The 22,278-nt window shown below is 34.0% G+C and overlaps 1 protein-coding gene across 1 annotated transcript in view; it reads left to right on the top strand.

The window, feature by feature from the left end:
* The window catches only part of Obsc (Obscurin), a 169,254-nt gene that overhangs the window by 89,941 nt on the left and 57,035 nt on the right, over window positions 1–22,278 (top strand). Inside the window, exons 9-11 of the mRNA XM_068770296.1 lie at window positions 13,535–13,627; window positions 18,522–18,821; window positions 20,591–20,744. Of these exons, the coding sequence (XP_068626397.1) occupies window positions 13,535–13,627; window positions 18,522–18,821; window positions 20,591–20,744 (547 nt within the window). The remainder of the gene's footprint in view (window positions 1–13,534; window positions 13,628–18,521; window positions 18,822–20,590; window positions 20,745–22,278) is intronic.

Here is a 22,278-nt window from a genome sequence, read left to right as displayed (position 1 = left end):
GTCGAAACAGTCACTCCAAGGTATTGGCCTCCCTCAATGACCTCCCCCCTCTTTCCGTGACCCTAGGTCTTACTGCTTGACCTAGTTTATCTACCTTAAAATACGAAAAATACTTCTAATGCTTTCAACGAAACCTAATGCCATGTAGTAGTGATCAATAGCTGTGATGACATGAAGAAAACAAATATTTAACAGCCTATAGAAACAAATATAATAATAAAAAACAAAATTAATAAAAAATATTGAAATATTGTGAGAAATGTGACGACGGATAGAAAGATATTGTAATAGAATAGAAGAGAGAATGCTAGATTACATGTAGGATGGAAGAAGAAAAATGTAGAATAAAATACTGAAAAACGTATTTCGTAAATATTTAATGGAATCAGGCGTTACCTTGCGGAAGTCCATCCTAAGTAAGTAAAGGACCAATATTTAGCCACTTCCGCACATGCAGTGGTAGTCGTGCAATAAAGTGCACCGCCCGCCAGCCCGCTGATAAATGCGCATGCAGCAAACAATGCGAATTACACAACTACCACTGTTAAACCGCTCAACACGTGTTTCACCCCTCCACGGGCCATCTTCAGGAGTTATGTTACACCGATTAGTGCCAAACACAGTATTTCATAATCCAAGTTCCTATCATAGATTAAGATAGAGGAACAAGAGGCTTTTAAAAAGGTGTTTTATCGCGAAGAACCTAACAGGAAACTCGATGGTTGGTCTTCTAGCGTCAATTTGACAATGTTTTTCAAGCGATTAATCTTTTATTTCTCACGTATAACTAACCGTGGATTTATTTGTGATTAATTACGTAATGATTCGGAACAGTTTTTGAAGAAATCGATAATTTGTGATGAAAAGTGAATTGCTACTTTTTTACCTGACGACACTCTCATATATACCTATACTTGCATTTGTACGTTTGAGAGACTCCTTGAGGCTGTCAGGTATTAGGCTCAAGGAGTCTGACGTGACTATAAAATTGCGTAGTAGTTATATATATATATATATATGCATATACATTACTGTCTACAATCGAAAAGTCATTGAGCAAAACGGCACCTGGCCTCCCCAAAAGATCGCCACTATGTCCAGTCCTGCGATGTACTGCTCACTTACGCCTGTACGCCACTTTAGACGCGCGATTCTTGGTTCTTCTGCAGATTCGTTTCTAATTTGATCTCGCAGTGAAACTCCGAGCATAACCTTTACCATGAATACATTGCTAAGAAAACGTTGTCCCTTTCCACTCATTATAAGAGAGGTACGAGTGGCCCCAAAAACGGAGCCATCATAAAAAAACCTACGAATACTATGAAGATTTGAGACTATCACCTCCGCAAATATTTTAGAATATTCAACAGACAAGCATTGTTCGTGATGATACAATGAGTAATTATTCTATAACAGTGCGTCTGATCACACCAGTGGGATTATATGCGTGTTTATTTGTGGACTTGAGTCAGGAGCGTGGGAGGAGAGTAGTGGGACTCCCTCTTACCTATCACAGTTCTATCGACTCCATTTCCTCTCGTATTCCATACTAAATTCTCTATCTAAATTGTCATTCAACTCTGAACAATTTTTGTGAACAAATTGAATTTATATAAGTAATATGATGATGATGATGATGATTTATACCATGATCATCTATAGAACTGTGGTGTTTGATGATCAAATGCAATAATAGTTCCGACGAACCTTCAATCATTTAATTGTAAGAAACATACAAATAATCATAAATAATTTACTGGTCAATTTAAGACATTTGGGCCTGTACCTTGCAGAAGGCATTCATCAGCTGAAAAGAAGAAGTAATGTAAGATGTCATTACGAACTGTTAGGTTAATGTTTAAGAACTCTTGCGAACGGTGCGGGTTCAAACTTCGATGCATGTTACTGCATAGTATTTTTTTATTTATTTAATATTCTTTATTGTACACGATAAGATACATTTAATAAGTTTTACAATAGTATACAGAAAAGTACATTGGGCGGTCTTATCACACAAGGCAATCTCTTACAGATAACCATAGTAAGGAAAAGATAATAGTACTTATAAAGGGTAGTTCACGTGTACAAAAAAAATACATATTCAGAAACAAATGAACATAAATATACATAGTATTTATATATATCTTCACAGAGGTCCTCTTTTGTCGCCTTTTGTCACACTAAGCGACTTCCCCCTTTTCTTTCAGTGTCAACTATATATGGCTCCCACTCCAAAGTTCGTTCTGAAACCTTGGCTCGAGCTGTTACGTATGTAACTGTTTGGGGACAGGCACCTTCAAATTTTGGAGCTATTTTTTTCTTTACTTTCTTCTTTTAATTTCTTTTCTCCTCTTTCAGTCTTTTTAAGATCAGATTCGGTTTTCTAACATAATTCACATGATCTTACACACTCATTTTTGTTTCCTACTTTTCATCACCTTTCATCCTCTATCTCACCTTTCAAATATCACAGTAATTACGGTTCTTTCTTCATCACATTTTTGATGTTTTTTATTATTTCTAATTTGCATTTAATTTATGATGATCTCCAATTTTGACTACCAGTAATAATATTTATAATTTTTAGGTTATATTTTTCTTAACTGCCACTTCTATAACTGTCGAGCTGTTAGGCAGGTGACCAAATGGAAGAGGTGATGTGAGGAACTCGACTCGTTCTATTAATATTGTCGGGGAAAATCACATACGAAAGGTACCAACAGATTCTTATTATTCCATCTCTTAATTATTAGAGTAAATAACAATTAAATTATGCTAATAGTTATGTATTATAATATGTATAAATAAATATATGTTAATATACACATTGACAATGCCGCTAGAAATTGTCTTCAGCGATAAAACCATCCGTTGTACCTTTTTTAGCCAGTGTACATATGTGTATATATGTGTTTTTCTTTTCTGAAGTGTGTAATAAAAATTATTGTCATAGTAACATGAGATGTAAATATTTAAATGAGTATATTTAACGTCATAAAGACGTTTTAATGAGAGGTCATCCCCGAGAAGGATATCCCAAGGTTTGTTGTCCGAGACTCGACCTTGCTCGCGGTGTGACGTCACGGGAGAAATGGCAGCCACCTCGCAGAGGCGTTCTAAGTATAGCGATGGATCGTTCCCAGTCTGGAGTCGGACAGTCGCTTGTCAGCCGCGGTTGCGACCACCGCACAGTACACGACCTTCAATCGCACAAGTGAAGTGTGTGTTTGTGACCTGTGACATTGACCGGTGCACTCATCTATACAACAGGTAGGAGGTATAAGTGGATACGGAATCAATACTAAGTTACTTGGAATCTATGAAGAATTTACTGTAGGGGCTGAAATATTTGCGAGCGGCCACGAGCAGGTAGACGCAACTTTGGTAGACCTCTCACTAGATGGACCGGCTACTTAACACGTTCACTGCGGCTTGAGGTCGATTCAGCCTCATGGTAAACTTTGCACTGGTACGACGCGTAAAACTCGTGTTTTCTCTCTAGTGCGGCGGCTGTTTACACTCAACCGTATGAGGTATGACAAAGACAAATATAGCTTTCTTTATGTCTGCGAAGCATTGACTCAATATTTTAAAAAAAATATTGATGAACATGAGGCAGAAAAGGCCTCAACCGCACTACTAGGAAGTTCAGCTTGAGGCTGATTCGACCTCAGCCGCACCAGCTGAAAGTTGTTCAAAATTGGGCCCGCAGTGAACGTGTTAAGAGAAACTTTCAAAGTATTTTCTGGTTTACCGATGATTGTAACCCGTGAGTTGTTTTAAAAGCGCCGGTGTAATGTTTCAATATCTCGTCCGGTTTATTTCTGAGTAGAGCGTGGGTGGGAATATTCGACGCTTGGGTAGTGATGCCTTGGATGTTTTTGACGCTCGTACGGTGGCCTTGACCCACTTAAGTGTCGAACATTCGAGATCTATTTATATATGACAATGTATTATTCAAACTAATCACATCGCATTATATATAAGATAACATTAGATATATATAAATATATATTACAGTTGCTACAGTATATTGCGTAACTCTGGAACGACATTTTATATTTATATCTCTATATTTAATCTTTTATATATAGTAGTATATTAATAGACATTATAGCTTCTCGGAGATATTTTTATTACGCATTCAAGTGGCCAAAAGCCAGTATCTAAATTATCATAAACGTTGATGGCACTGAAACATTCCGTAAAAACGAAATAAAATTTTGCGCTTGATTATAAATTGTGATTGTATATGGGATTTCAAAGTTTTTAACAGGTTATTGTATTAGCTCAAATTCTCTCAATAAATATATCGTACACCCTATCCAAAGATCAATAGTTTCAGAAATAATAAATAAGTTAATATAGTGAGAGTGTTGAAAATTCAAATTGCAACATATTTAAACTCATTTTTGCTTACCATCCGTAACTACAAACTTTATACTACTAAAACTTACAGGCCTGTTGCATTACAATAGAAAATATATATTAATATATCATATTTTAAAGTGATATCTTTCTACAAGGTGATTAGAAATAGGTGTAAATGTTTAAAGGTTTTGCCTACAAATGTGTTACAAATTCACCCATTAAAGACTTTTTCAAATTAAATCAATCACCCTGTATATTTCGTAGTTACCATTATGTTATCTTGATCATTATTATGTATGTGTAATATATCCAATTATTACTAGATTTATCTATTGCAACATATATCTAAAAGTTATGTTTGTCTAGAAAATTTAAAAATTCATAGTTTAAGTTTACAGATGTTCACTGCAAGCATAGGTCTCTGTCAATCTTATCTATGAAGGGATATAACATAATCGCCACGCTTGGCAGGCAAATCGCCAATTTGAACAGTGTTATTTAATGGAATTAGGCGTTATATTGCGGAAGTCCATCCTAAGTAAGAAAAGGACTAAAATTAAGCCACTTCCGCACATGCAGTGGTAGTCGTGCAACAAAGTGCACCGCCCGCCAGCCCGCTGATAAATGCGCATGCGGCAAACAATGCGAATTACACAACTGCCACCGTTAAACCACTCAACACATGTATCACCCCTCCACGGGGCATCTTCAGGAGTTATGTTACACTGATTAGTACCAAACACAGAGTCAGAGAGAGTGTTGTGTGTAAATATTGGTCCTTTTCTTACATGAACAGTGTTATATTATGATACGCAGAGGTCCCTACTGTTATAAGTATCTAAGGAATAATTAGACAACAAGAATCCTTGGCAATGATGTCAACTGATTATTTTGATTTCAGTCAGGCTTTATCTGATAAAGTGTATATATAAACCTTTATTGTTAAACTTTATTAGAAAACCTATTGTTGTGGAGTTTTTTCCTGTTCCTCCACAACTGTAACACCTTTCGAAGTAGAGTATAGTCAAAAAATAGATTAAAAATAAATAAGTGATCAATAAGAGTTCTGTTAAAAGTATCAACGGTTATGAATGAATGAATTGTTTTGTATGTATAACATCTCAAGTAAATGTTTATCCAATCCTACTTTATTTAGATTCTGTTTATTTTATTATAAAACCACTTTATTATCAATCTCTCAGTTCTCCCGCTGCTGAACTTAGATCTCTCTCATAGATTTCTAATAATGCTGAATGTAAAACAACATACAACCACCGTCTTTCGACAACTGAAGTCAACTTCTTTTTTGTTATTGTTCGCCATATATCTCTACTCTAATGATATGCCTTATATGACTTTATTTACTTCTATTTCCATTCTTAATTCTCCAGTTACTTCTTCAAATTTCCTAACTCTATCTCTAATCAATTTGTATCTTTACTCTACCTTTTAACTAGACGTTATTATTCTAACAAATGGCATTTACCATGATGGTATAAATAATTGTTTCTGCTTACCGTATGTAATTAAAATATTTAAGTCATATTTTATCCAAAATTAACTTAGTTTTCTATCTTATCTACAACTTTCTTATCTATTAGGGCGACCGAAAAGTAAAGTAATGTCTGTCGAAATATTTTACAGAAAAAATCTATTGATTTGTTACCGCTCCGACATTGATTTTGTATACTAGATCGCAAAAGGTTGTTGATAACGAAGATAAATATATGGTCGATTAGAAATAAAAACATGTTAAAAATGTAGTCGTGTGAATTTAACTTAAGAAAGTGACATTAATCTCCGGTTCCTCTAATAAAATAATTTCCATCTTTTGATTGGATCTACGGAGTTTTTTTTTCTATAAAAACATTTTAAAAAAATGTATAGTGAAATTAATCTCATACAGTGGGTTAAAATTTTTGCACAATGTCAATAATAAAATAACAGTGTGAACAAATGACATCTTTAAAATCTTGTTAGTAAATTCCATTCAATCATTCTAGTAATTAATCACTGAATGACTTCAATTAGTCATTTAATAACCCGATATAATTGAACTGAATCAATATGTATGAAATTTTATTCCCTACCGTAAATCTTAATTGCACTAAAATATCGTTTATTGACGTAATGTGTCGAAGGTACTTGGTTTTATTAAGGCTTTTACAGTAATGAGGTTGTTCAATGTTCATAACTACCAAGTGTATGTAAGTTTATATCCGGTTTAAGTAATAAATGTACCAGCGGAATACGCAGCCTTTTAACTTGACACAGACGCCATTTTGTTAGACACTATCTTTTTATTTTTGAAAGTAAATTCTTTAAATGTGATATCAAATTTAAATTCCTAATATATTTATTTACATGTGTTTTGAATCGTCGATTATTTTAAAACTATAAATAGTAAGATACCAGCTTAGAATGTTTATCTGCTAAGAGCATACCAGAAACTCAACAGCTGCAAATAATAATCTACCATGTAAAGAATCAACAAACCGAGTTTCACTTATTTCGATAAACTATAAACTATTGAAGGCTACAATAAAATTTATTTAAAAATTTAAAAATAGAAAACTGAAGGATTAAAATACATCTGTAACTTTATTACATATGTAAACATCCAATATTGCTAAAAAGCATGTTTGGTTATAATACAATATTTGTCAAAAGACCATTTTATTATAAGTAAGAAAAGGACTAATATATAGCTACTTCCGCTATGTAGCAGTAGTTCATTTCAATTTTTCAATTTTATTTACATTATACTATTTATTGTAATTTTCCCTTCTAACTTTATTTTTATACATTTATAGCAATTTCATTATCTTATCTTATCTTGCACTAACCTTTTTGATTTACTTCTGAGTATTATTTTCTATTGTAAATATATTGCACTACTCCTTTGGGGAATTCTGCAAAAATAGAGCGACTTTTATAGTCGCTCATAAGATAGGCAATGCTACATTCATCGATCCTCTCCTTTTAAAATATTGTGTGTAGTTATTATTAGCATAGTTTTATTACTTTGATGATATAATTTAGCATTCCAAAAAGGATAAGAGGCGTTGTGTAAGGATTGTGAATTAAATAAAAGAGTATAGAAGAAAATGTAAAAAATAAAAAACATATAAGAAAACTTGTGAAGGATGATATAAGAGAACGGAGAAAAAGTCTCTGTCATTGAAAATCCCTATCGTATGTATAATAGATCTCTTTTTGGGAGCCCCTCGTTCAGGATAATGGGACGCTCTAAAAAAGAGGGGTAGTCATTTTAAAGTTTAGCAATCAAGATTCGGGTCCATAGTCAGATGGGCCGGGTACGTTGGCGAAGGCTGGCGATCCTTGCAATATATTGTCATTCACCTTCACCAAGCAGAATCCTCCCATTACATAACCATATTATTAACCCTTTCCACTCCAATGTCGAGTGTCACTCGACACTGATTTTGTTCCACAAGCTCCACTGTCGAGTGATACTCGACATGGTGTAATACTTCTTTTTGCGGGAAATTTTAAAACAGGAAAGATTTTTGTTACTAAAATGTTTGAATCACGAATGAATGAAACATATTCTAGAATCGCAAGATACTATAATTCAATTTAATTTTATCGATGCTACATAACAGCCTTGGAGTGGAAAGGGTTAATAATTCTCCTAATGATTTAGAAACTCGTATAAAAATGCACATGTTCAGTTTTGACAGGGTGAGCAAAACAAGCGAGCTATCTGCATAGCATACTAACTCATTATGAATTTATTCCAAGTAATTGTCATAAGTACGTCGATGTACTTCTTCAAGCATAGTTTAATATTATAGTTTCAAATATATTAGCGAACCGGACGGCCTTATTTATTTGGCACAAATTCCAACTGACATGTTTAAATTTAATCACGTTTACCGTGGAAACGAAAGTCACCATCTTGCGATACGGCTGACCAGAGATGACATATTGAGGTCAAGATATTTCTCGCATTATATGACTGATTTGAATTTGCATTAAATCGGCCAAATTGTTGGATCGCCTACTGTTAAACAATAATTTTTAATTTTAAAATTAGAATGTGTTACAAACGTTGCTTTGGTAAGCACTAAGTTTATATTTATGTTCATTTGTTTGTGAATATGTATTTTTTTTTGGACACGTGAACTACCCTTTATAAGTACTTTTATCTTTTCCTTACTATGGTTGTCTGTAAGAGATTGCCTTGTGTGATAAGACAGCCTATTGCACTTTTCTGTATATCATTGTATCTGTATATTATGTATCTTATCAGGTACAATAAAAAATATGAAATAAATAAATAAGTTTCTAAATTTGGAGAATCGGCAAAATGTTGCCAAAGAATGCTCACTGACTGCCTAAATAATTCTCCCATATCCTTTCTTCCATCGGACAACCAGACGCACGGATTCACGACTTCCGTACACCGGAGAAATTCCTTTCAATACACTAATCGTCTTGATATAAGAATAAAATGTAAATTGGAAGTAAAATATTGTAAGAAACAAACAAAGTAAATAAAAATAAAATTGTAACTGTGATGCATAAATGTAAGAGAAAAGTTAAAATGAAAAATCTAAGGTATTGTACAGTGTGTACACATTTTTATACAGTACAAATTGTATACATACTTAATTGCGGTGATTGAGGATGGATGAAATGTAATTAGAATGGAAGAGAAAAACAGATCGAATTGTTGAGTGAAAGAGTAGCAAGATAGATATTTTAACCAATGAGAGAATAGAATGGAAATAACAATAAGAAAAGTAAAAATATATTAATAACGTAAAATCCCTGTCCTCAAACAGATAGGGGTAAAAATCAAAGAAATTATTAATAAACTAAAATCCTTGTCGTCAAACAGATAGGAAAAAATTTCGTATTGATACTACTTTTATAGTGCGAACAATCAAGTAATGATACAACCTACCGGCGTGATTTTTTCCAGCTAAGTATAACTTAGGAGTCTTCAAGATAAGAGTGTTATTCATCAAACATATAGCATCGTAGACTTCATCATCGCTTAACATCAGAAACAAAGATCAAATGCTTTATCTAGGGTCTTAGGGTCATTTACAGTGTATGACTGTGTGTTTGGCACTAATCGGTGTAACATAACTCTTGAAGATACCCCGTGGAGGGGTGAAACACGTGTTGAGTAATTTGGTGGTGGCGGTTGTTTAATTCGCATTGTTTGCCGCATACGCATTTATCAGCGGTTTGGCGGGGGGTGCACTTTGTTGCACGACTACCACTGCATGTGCGGAAGTGGCTAAATATTGATCCTTTTCTTGCTTAGGATGGACTTCCGCAAGGTAACGCCTGATTCCATTAAATGTCATTTACAGTGACCACTTGTACTTCATGAGAATGCGAGACAATCTCAATTTGATTTAAACTATAATCATACTGATCTTCCCTATAATGGCATACGTTATGTTAAAAACATGTGGGTTCTAAACGCAGAGTTCCTCTAATCGGAATTTACCAACTAGCATTTTATTTCCAAGCTTTATTACATTAAAATCCTTCACATTGTTTTAGGCTTTATACAGGTATTTTGTTAAATAAATTATCTAAATTTATTATATTGTAATTCAGAAATATTATATGAGAGTTACTTGTAATGTAATTTACGAATAAATGTTTCTAATTTTACAAAACCTAACCTAAAGTTCACTGTTATTTTTCTTATATTTATTAAACAATCTTTTTATGTTTCATTGTCTTGTCATGTTTAAATCTATCATGTAATGTCCTTTCACGGAACGTTTTAGTAAGATAGTTAAAATCAATTACTTATAGCCCCGAACTCGCCCTAGAAGCCTTTATTAGAACATCCACTACAAACGTAGCACCGGAAAATGTGCTTTGAAAATACATACGTTAGAAATTTTCAATTCCCACGTGTGTTCTTTATTTATTTATTTAGGTACACCAGTAGTTTAAATAATGGTTCCTTTATATGTTCCTTTAGCCGATACAATATTAAAAATTTACTATATACAACAATGCAGTAAGATCAGGCAAAATCATGTAAGAAAAAAAACAATATTTAGCCACTTCCGCACATGCAGTGGTAGTCGTGCAACAAAGTGCACCGCGCGCCAGCCCGCTGATAAATGCGTATGCGGCAAACGATGCGAATCACACAACTACCATCGTTAAATCACTCAACACGTGTTTTACCCCTCCACGGGGCATCTTCAGGAGTTATGTTGCACCGATTAGTGCCAAACACAGAGGACTCTCACGACTACCGCTGCGTGTGCGGAAGTGGTTAAATATTGGTCCTTTTCCTACTTAGGATGGACTTCCGCAGGGTAACACCCGATTCCATAAAACAGGCAAAATCAAATTAAAATTGAAGAGGAAACAGAAACATAAGAGGAAACATCTGCCGTACGACTTTTACAAATTTCATTATAGGTTGTTATCAACTGTATATATCTCTTTACTTACATCTTCTATTACTATTACGTCATAATTTCAGCTGAAGACGTCCACTGCTGCATATACACTTCTCCCATAAATTCCAATGAGTTTAGACGGCATTCATCTATCATCTTCGAACAACGTTACCATGTTTCAGATCCATAATTTCGTTCAACCAATTTGTTGTATTTACAAGTCATCGCAGTTAAAACAAGTTACGCCTTAACGTGGTCAAATGACAGTTAAAATGTTTCATTAGTTAATATAACTCGACTTCTGGCGTCGATCCAGGCGTTTAGCGGGCAACTAGTATGCTGAACGCGTTCAGCTCATGTCGATGGGATAATTAATTGATTTGGAGATTGCTAGTTATTTTGATATGTCCTCTTTGATTATATCTACCCTGGTAGACTACAGTGATATATTTTAAATGACCTCCTTTATTCGGGACCTCTCGTTCACCTCTATCCTGGGAGGAACAGAGTTTTTTACAATTCAATAATATTTTTTCACTTCTATTGTTATTATCTATACTCTTGTTTTTACCGTCACAATGTATAACATTCCTCTGGTTTATTAGTCTCCTTCTATACATCATCTTTTGCTTCACTTCTTCACTCTTAAAATATAGTAGTAGGTTTTCTTTCATGTGATAGTACAATTTAAGCACTCGATTATATATCTTCTATTCGTTTATCCAATTACATTCTTATACATTTTTTTTTAATTATTCTACTTATAATATTAATACAACGCTGACTGTACTGTTTTTTTTAAACGGTTTTATTTAGTTCGACCCGTACGCAATTTGTTTATTTGGGTCAAAATTAGAAATTGAAATTTAAGCACCTTCCCGTTGTCAGATTGATCTGAAATTTGGTACACACATTTAATTTAGATGACAATACAATATAATAAAATCAATTATAAATCTAAGATGGCCGCCGATACAAAATGGCGGATTACATGTTTTTCCTTAACCCCCTCAATATGGGTATCAAATGAAAGGGCTACACTAGTAAAACACGATGATTATGTCAAAATTTAAAATTCAAGATGGACGCCGTTCCAATATGGCGGATTATTATTTTTCCACAACCACCACAATATGGGTATCAAAAAACCGTTTAACTTAAAAGTTTTTTAAATGTACTTATTCTCTCTAATGATATGTATTAAGGTTGATTATATAATGTATTATTTATTATATTAATGATTAACCTACAACTGTTTACACTGTGACGATATTAAAAAGGCAATATAAACTTACATATAACAACAATCTCAAAGCTATTTTTAATAATAGAGTCGGTGGAAAAGAAAAAAGTAATCAAAATTTAAAGAGAAAATAAAAAACATAGCTTTTATAATTAAAATCTTATCTCCCGTTTTAGCCCATAGACACCCAAGGCATCCCCCCAAAAGATATCTATGGGGGGATACAATATAATCGCCTTGCTTAGGGGTTGCAGTGTTGTATTGCTACGCAGTGTCAATCATATATAATTAATGCACTAAGTGTAAATTACATTAGAATGTATCCCGGGAATTGAACCCGCGACCTATGATCTCAAGTTTGTCCTTCATCGCTGGGCAAGCACCGCTCCAAAGTTATTCTACTAATATCTAACGCTTTCAAAGTGCAAGCCCACTATATATATTACACTGTTCATGGTTTGGTAAAGTGTTGTTGAAGAATTTGCGCCTGGAACCATTCTTTGAAGAGGAGAAAAGAGAAGTTAGATTATACATTGAGATTACGGAAAGTAGCAGTATGTTTTTGATCCAGTCAATTATATATCTATCCAGTTTTTATATTTCAATATAATAAGATATATATGAAACAAATTCTTATAACAAATGGACGAAAATTGCAGATTATATTTAGACTTGTAAATGAATGTATATTCTTTATATCTGCCGTTGACATGAAGCTTTTTTGAAAAACGAATAAAATGTTTTTTTTTTTATTTACGCATATTTAAATAATTCTTAATTATTACTTTATTTTATTACATCATCACCATCATTTCGGGCATAGGATGACAACTATTGGACATGCGCCTCTCCCTATAAGGCCAGTTAAAAGCGGCTTATATTCAACGTCTATCAACGAAATTTTTTAATGTAGTCAAAGCTCTATATTCGCTCATTTTAAGTTCTCACACCTAAACCGATCACCCTGTATATCTAAAGATAGATAGCTTTGCTCGCAGGGTGGTGAGTGACATTGTTAAAAGGAATAAAACAGTATAGATAAGTAGGTACAAAATAAACTGCACAAATAACTAGTCAATTAATAATAGGAAAAATAAACTAAAAATAGAATAAGAACAAAGTAGTATTGTATTAAAAAAGTCAAACCCGAAAAAAAAGAAAACTGTGATATAAAAAAAATAGGATAAGTAATAAAATAAAGAATAAAAGAAATGTACCTAGCTACCTAAGAGTTATAAGATGATGGAAGGCGATGAAAGCAAGAAGGAATGAAAGAACAAAATGAGAGATATTGTGAAGGACTTTTTTCCTTCGTAAGAAAAAAAGGAATTGAGAAGAATGAAAGTGAGTGAGGAATAAAGATAAAAATTTGAAAAACTTATTTGTAAACAAAGACCCTGATCCCAACAAATTAGAGGTACGAGAGGTCTCCAATAACGGAGGCCGTAAGAAAAAAAAGATAGCGTTAGTTATATATCTTTAACAATGTTTATATCTTTGTCCACAGAACATAGCAGATAAAATCCGCGACGACAAGGGCCTGGCCGAGCATCTCAAGCTTCCGATACAGAGGATAAACGACTACCAGCTTCTTTTAAAGGTATGTCGGAGAAATAGTCTCAGTATTTTTAAACGGTTCGACCCGTACGGAATTTATTTGGATCAAAATTAGAAATTGAAATTGAAGCACATTCCCGTTGTTAGATTGATCTGAAATTTGGTACACACATTTAATTTAGATGACAATACAATATAATAAAATCAATAACATTATAAATTTAAGAAGGCCGCCGATACAAAATGGCGGATCACGTATTTTTCCTTAACCCCCTCAATATGGGTATCAAATGAAAGGGCTACACTAGTAAAATACGAGGATTATGTCAAAATTTAAAATTCAAGATGGACGCCGTTCCAATATGGCGGACTAGGTACATATTTTTCCACAACCACCACAATATGGGTATCAAAAAACCGTTTAACTTAAAAGTTTTTTAAATGTATTTATTTAAAGAGCGTGATCTCAAAGATTTGCTCATCTGAAGTGGTAATAGGCACATCGTTCGTGCAAACAACGGTTAGAGCAGAAAATTTCTCAATTGTTGACTACGGTAGACTAGGTAGTAGATCCCCCATTAGGTAGACCGGGGACTTAATTAAGGTAGCGGAAGTTGCTGAATCCAGTCATCTTGGTGATCTTTTGATGAGACCTATCAGCTAATATGATGATGAAATCACAAACATTATTTTGAGAGATTACAACAATCAACAATGCAATTTTAGGTCGCGGATTCGATTCCCGAAATACAATTTGTGCATTAATTATTAGGGAGACCGGAAAGTAGTGTCGTTTCTGTCGACATAAGTTACAAATAAACCGATTGATTTTTACCTAATATCCTTTCGTCCATCCTCAATTACTGCAGTTTTTTTTATTTATACAATATTTATAATAAACATAAAAGTTTTATACCAGTGAATATACAGTTGGCGTTTCTCAAATGACAGGACAATAGTTGAGAAAACTTTTAAAAGAAACAAATCCGATAATTGAAACAGGTCCGGTATAATAAATAAATAGTAGATTATCAAAATAAAAATATAAATAAAAAAGAAGTAATGAACTAGAAATTAGAATACAAAATAGGTTAGCATAAAAATAAAGATAAAAGCAAAAAAAATGTGATAGGTAATTATCACCATGTTTGAGGAACGAGGTGAAGGAAAATAGACCATGCATAAAAGGAAATTAGTATGTAGAATGCTATGGATAATTATAGAATGAAAGAAGGAGAAAGTTAGATCATATTACAAATAAAAGAAGAGTAAAGAAATAATAATACATGAGAAAAAAATTAAATTCCCAGTCCCAAAATCATATAGGGGAGTACGAGAAATCCCCAATGAGGGAAGCCATAAAAAAGAATATCCAGTTGATTTTCTCTCAAGTAATGTATGGTCAGGGGTAGCCAACCTCACGGCTCGCGACTCACGTGCGGTTCTTTGAAGTAATATTTATGACTCTTCATATATATACCCAAGTTTCGCTTCTTATTTTTGTGGTATATTCAAAATAAAATTATTATCATTAAATTCAATCACCGACCACTGTTATCTAACCATCACCCGAAAGAATAACCGAGAATTGCTGTCACCAATAATTCATCAAATTTTAAAGAATTATTATTTATATATGCATATATTATTAATGTATACAATATATATAATTTCTATAAATTACATCTATTTATATACCTTTTTAATATGTATTTAATAGCGGCACGCGAAATATTATAAAATTTAAAAAATGGCTCAGGATATCAAAGTTGGCCACCCCTGGACTAGATTGTACCATACCATAAAAATAAGTTTTCAAAATTCGCATTATTATATTATATAATTAATTATTGCTTACTATCTGTCCTTTCAGTATTTATATCGTCAGAATTTATTAGACTATTCTATTTCAATAGAGTTTTAACGTGATTATACAGGATGATTCAAAATATGCTGCTGCTTGTTGAAATCAGCTATATATTAATGCCTTTGAAACTTTTTCACCTATCAGTACTATGTATATAAAAAAAATTAAGTAGAAAATATATCAATTATTATTCTTTATTTATTTATCGGAGAAATAATCCACATTTAGATAAACTTTATACACGACTAGCAGCGTTAGAAGTGGCTGTCCAAACAACATTTATATCCGTGCAGAAGAGTCCTTATATATATTATTAATATAGCCTATTTGTTTCCATAATGAATAATATGTTAAACAAGTACATCATAAAATTAATTATAATATAGCATGTGAATGCATTCAAAAATAAAATCTTCCTATTAATAATCATTAAATTAAAATTACAATCGTGATAAATAATTTCAATGTATTATATATAAATTTTAAATGATAAAAAGATTGAAAATCAAAATAAATTTTTAAAAATCATAAATCATTATGGACCTCTTTACGGGTAAAGGCATCCTCTATTTTTTTGCGTCTTTATATATAAAAGAATAACAATTATTTATCAACAATAATTGTATAAAATTATGTAAAACCAGCAGTATCCACTGGTTTTCCAAAAAGCCCGTTTGTAACTGTGGGTGGCTATCCTGCGCTGCGCTTGCAGGTCAATGGTCACCATTCCAGAACCTCAAAACACCAGTGGTCATTTGCTCTGCACGCCACGGGACCTTCCACTACCACCTCAACTTGCTAATCCGCTTGAATAGCCTTTTCCACGGATCGAAGTTAGCCAGAAGTGAAATATATATTTGACATCCATTACTGGACATAGACTTCATCTATATATTTTCAATAAGATCGATTAATATATATACATATATAACCTTTTTTTAAACTATGAAACAAATTTACAACGCATCCCTTTTCTATCTATATAACATATATAAATGAAATTATGTCTGTATGTCTCTTATAGAAACGTAAGCTATGCATTTGATCAAATGATGATCTTTAGCAAAGTTGATGCGCATAAGCAGACAAAGGTTTCTAAATTAGTATGACTAATTTTTGACAGATGACGACACTGTCATTCTAACTAATTTCATATGTTGCCGTGACAGTTCACGATGATTTGAATTGAAACGGAAACAGCAAACGAATAATTATGTTTCGAGGTAGAATTGTGGGTTATTTTGGATGGTAGTGTAACAACGCGCGAAGGGTACAGCTGGTAACACATCACTCTCTCTCTCTCCCCCTCTCTGATATATATATATATATATATATATATATATACATATATATATATATATATATATATGTAAGTATATGTGTGAGCGTTCGTGTGATTTACAATAAAATACATTATTTCAGTATCTTATTTACTAAAAGCCAAACATACACGACTAGTCAGACAATAAAGATAGCTCTGTAACAATACTGACTTACATACAAATAATTATTATAAATAGACACTATTAGCGGTAGCGTGGAGGTGATGACTCACATAGCTACAGGTTTCGTTTGGCAGTATGCGCGCTTTTTATTAATTACACATGGTGATTAATTTTCGGTATAAAAACTTTAAAGAAGCCCATATAAAGCATATATATCTTAATTTATGGTACATGCAAATATCAATAGTATCAGAAATAATAAATAAGGTAATGGTAGTATATCTCCAAGGACAGACAGTAAATAATAATTACTTTTAATGTGTTAATTAGAATTTTTAATATTAGAACTTTACATTCTCCTCTTAACATTTATACCTGTAATCAATCATCCTGTATGTGACATTTGTACATCAGCATTGCATTATCGTGAATTGAATAAGTCGAATCAGAATCGATCCGAATAGAACGAGAACTTTTGAAACAGTATTAGGTACGTAAAAGGTATGTAGACGAAAAATAGTAATCGATATGGCCCAGCAAAGTAGAAGTGGGTAGGCTATATATTAGAGGGACCGGAAAGTAATATCTCTTTCTTAAGTTAAATTCACACGATTACTTTTTTAACAAGCATTTATATTCACCTTCGTTATCAACAACCTTTTGCTATTATACAAATTTTCAAAGCAAGAGCGGTAAAAATCAATCGGTTTTTCTGTAAAATATGTCGACAGAAACGACACTACTTTCCTAAGAAAGGAACTAATGTATAACTACTTCCGCTATGCAGTAGTAGTCGTGCAATAAAGTGCACCGCCCGCCAGCTGAATAATGCGCGTGCGGTAAACAATGCGAAACACAACTACCACCGTTAATCTACTCTACACGTATTTCATCCCTCCACGGGGCATCCTCAGGAGATGTTAGTATACAACTGCATAGCGGAAGTGGCTATGTATTAGTCCCTTCTTTAGTTAGGATAGACTTCCGCGAGGTAACACCTGAATCTATTAGACATTACTTTTTTTAAATATTTAATGGAATCAGGCGTTACCTCGTGGAAGTCCATCCTAAGTAAGAAAAGTACCAATATTTAGCCACTTTCGCACATGCAGCGGTAGTCGTGCAATAAAGTGCACCGCCCGCCAGCCCGCTGATAAATGCGTATGCGGCAAACAATGCAAATCACACAACCGCCACCGCCAAATTACTCAACACGTGTTTCACCCCTCCACGGGGCATCTTCAGGAGTTATGTTACACCGATTAGTGCTAAACACAGAGAGTTCCAAAGACAGGACTCTTTATTGCACGACTACCACTGCATGTGCGGAAGTGGCTAAATATTGGTCTTTTTCTTACATTACTTTCCGGTCCCCCTAATATATATCTCGCAGCATAGATGGTCTCTGGCGCCTTAAGGTTCTGCAGTTGAGAGTAAAGATGGCAAGCTCAATCTAGGGCGTCCACCGTCAAGGTGGACTAAAGAAGTTAAAAGGCGTTTGATACAGGCCTGTTCCTATCGGTCCTATTAAAAATCTAAGGGGCAGGCTCCACCAGAATGCATGTCCAGCACCAGACGTCTTGCGACTGAATTTATGAAGATAATGATGATATTTCTTTTCGCAGGAACTAGTAAAGTACTCCGATCGCCTGGGCGAGGATTGCAACGATCTCCAGAACGCTCTAGAACTCTTCCTGGGCGTTCCAAACCGCGCCACTGACATCAAGTTCATCTCTAGCATCGAAGGTTATAGAGGAAATATCTACAAGCTTGGCCGATTGCTCACACACGACTGGTTCACGGTCAGCGTTGGTGGCAAGTCCAGGGAGAGGTACCTCTTCCTGTTCAAGGCTAGAGTCTTGATATGCAAGGTTAAGAGGATCGAAGAGGATAGATCCATTTTTGTACTCAAGCATATTATAAGGGTAAGTAATAAATTTGTGAACTAATAAACTTTGGACTTTTGAAACCAAAATCCTTTGTCGCTGGTGAACACTACATAGTTACGTACCCCACTAGATCTTTTTTATATAGTTGTAACGGAATAGGTATTTGTCTTGCATCTCACCTGATGGATAGTGTAGATGAAGACGAAGGTTGTACACGCCCATCCAAAAGAAGCCTGTTCACTCTACTCTTAAAGGCTCCAGAGTTCAAATCTGAAACTGATGAAACTTTTGCCCGTGCCTACTAGTCCGGATAAAGGAATGTAGATGGCTCAATCAGTTCGAAAACAGCCTTCGAGCATTCTCCAAAGCGCATCCTATAAAAAACCGAGCAGGCAATTCGACAACGATACTTAAGGGTGTGTAGTGTTTAGTCTATATGAAAGCTTTTCGTTGTTACTTAACCTACAGGCTCTTCGGTTAACTTAGTCCAATGCTTTCATAAAGTCGAAAAGTCGCTGAATTCGGGTAGCGACCGCATCTTGGTGATATTTAGGGAAGGCCTTTGACTTGCAGTGGGCGTCCATCACCTGATATGATGATGATCATTACATTGTTAATTGTGTTAACATTGACTCAATATTCTTTTGCCAAAAAAATATTTGCAGAAGTCAATTTATTTCCGAAGTATGTGGTTCATATCTATGAATTTGGAACTCAATTCTTTAGTAAGGCAATCTGTGAAAATCCAAATGAAGCAATTGTAAAAGTGATCATAGAAAAACAGAAATCCGTCAGTTTGTTGCGGCTTAATGGAGGATCGTTTGAAACGCTTGTAGGTTTGATATAACAAGGGAGCTGAATTTAATTCTAGATACTTCCAAAATGTGCTATTCCTCCTTTCATCTCTCAAGATATATGCCTATGCAATTGTATAAATTATTACATTCTTGTTGTTATATTATTATTCCATTTATTTAAATTCAATTATACACACATATATCTATATATATATATATATTAATAATTATTGCTAATTAACATTGTTACTTATGCGGTGATAGCTCAGAGAAAGAGGACTGAAACTTGCGATCATCGCGAGTTCGATTCCTGAGATACAGTCTCACATTATTAAAATTTTGTTCATTAATTATATAGTATTGCCACTGCTCATAAATAAGTTTCCAAAGTATTTAATGGAATCAGGCGTTACCTTGAGGAAGTCCATCCTAAGTAAAAAAATCCTGAAGATGTTGTTTCTCTGTGTTTGGCACTAATCGGTGTAACATAACTCCTGAAGATGCCCCGTGGAGGGGTGAAACACGTGTTGAGTGATTTGACGGTGGCGGTTGTGTGATTCGCATTGTTTGCCGCATACGCATTTATCAGCGGGCTGGCGGGCGGTGCACTTTGTGCACGACTACCACTGCATGTGCGGAAGTGGCTAAATATTGGTCTTTTTCTTTTTGCTGCAGCGTTTTCTGAATGTCATAATACCATACTCCGATCGCCAACCCGTTTGCCTATCGTTGCGATTATGGTATATACCCTATGTCTTATACGGTGGCAATCCTATATAATTAATGCACATAGTGTAAATCATATACAAAACTGTATCCCGGTAAACGAACACGCGACCTTCGATTGCAAGTCTTATTCCTCTGCCGTTGGACTACCACTGCCCATTCCTGATTGTTCTTACTTCATGCCAACGTGCGCTAACTAAAGATTTTCAATCTTATGATTCCCAAATAAATCAAAATTTCTTCTATACTTAACTATATTTACGTTCTGAACTGTTCCGTTAGCTCCCAGAAGCCGAAGTCCAGGACTATCCGGAAGACAAGCTCAAGTTTGAGCTCCATCAGAAATCACCAGCCCTCGTGTTCATCCTCGCTGCCCACAAGGAGTCCGTGAAGACCAACTGGCTCCGTGAAATCAGACAACATTCTAGTGACGTTGGTAAGTCTACCTCGATAACCTTTCTACCTCACCTGGATGACCTGGGCAAGATAATGGAACATTGATACAAGCCTACAAAACACTGAAGATATCCACTGATGAAAACAGAGAGTTTTATTGGAGAGAAAACCCGCATAACACTATCTTCATGTAAATAACAGGATATACAGGGTGATTAAAAATAGGTGTAAAAGGTTTAAAAGGTTGAATATAAAGCTTATTTGCTGCCAAATGTGTGGTATATATACCATATTCAAAAATCAAAGGTTTCAGAAACAACATATGTATAAAGCCTTGTATTGACAAAACTTATGAGATCGTTTTCCAATAGAAATATAATAATTAATGTAACATATTTAAGAGTCATTATCTTTATACAGGGTGTTTGTAAATTGGCGGAAAAGCTTGAAAGATTTTAGGCGATAAGCTATACTTTCACTCGTTAAAAGTTTTTAAACCTTTAAACAATCATACTGTATACATTATTAGTAATTTTGATAGATGTATTAAAGGTATTTGTATAATGTTTACCTTATATTTAACTCAAAGATAATCTTTAAGATATTTCACTGTGGTACGTGTTCATGAGTGGGCAGCGAGTGAGGAACATTTATTTTGAGATCGTTTCGAATTAGTTCATTCCTCAACTCAATCATCCACGCAGGTAGACGATACATAAATAGATGACACAAATATGAACTGATGTAATTCAGCTAGCAAACAAAGATAAATAAACACGAGAATATCTCAAGTGTTTTGTTTGTCTAAATCGCCGCACGTATATTTAAATGACTGCTTCACTTACATTAGATTTTATAAAAGAGATCTTTGTAAGTACAAAAGCTATACCAATTTCTCTAAAGTAAAACATTCCTAGTATATAGTACCATGCCATGGCTGTTATATCCTCATTATCATCATAATTTCAGCTGCTGAACGTCCTTAAGATATAGGCTTCTCCTATAGAATTACATCTAGCGCCTATCATGACTTTAACAATATTGTCTATCTCCTAAGTTTCTCTAATGTATCTGTTATCTGCTTCATCACCTTAAGCTCCCAGCGGTGGGCGTTCTGTGCATTGAATAGCTTCCCCTCTGTATCTTCAACAAAACTAATCCTTCGGTCTTTGTTAGTTCAAATTCAAAATATCTTTATGGAAGTTATAGGTAGAGTAATGAATAATAAAACACGCACTTTTGTATAATCAATTATTTTAACATTGCAAGTAGTAAGCTACCACCGACTTTAAATGCTTATCTGTTATAAAGAGCCGAAGAGATACTTAACAGTTGGTATTTTTATGTAAATTTTAACTTATCACTGCGATCACTTCGATCGACTAAAAACTCTTGAATGCTATAATAAGATCTATTTAATAATATATTAGGTGAACCAGAAAGTAATGTCATTATTGTCGAATATATTTTACAGAAAAAGTGATTGATTTTAACCGCTCCAGAATTGATTTTGAATTCTAAATAACAAAAGGTTGTTGATAACGAAGGTGAATATATTGTTGACTAGAAATAAA

Source organism: Battus philenor, unplaced genomic scaffold (genome assembly GCF_028537555.1).
Source record: "Battus philenor isolate CCGP_79_NKW_IND1 unplaced genomic scaffold, ilBatPhil1.0.hap1 SCAF_3, whole genome shotgun sequence".
Lineage (NCBI taxonomy): Eukaryota > Metazoa > Arthropoda > Insecta > Lepidoptera > Papilionidae > Battus > Battus philenor.
The sequence above is the reverse complement of the archived record's forward strand: the minus strand, read 5'-3'. Positions and strand labels throughout refer to the sequence as shown.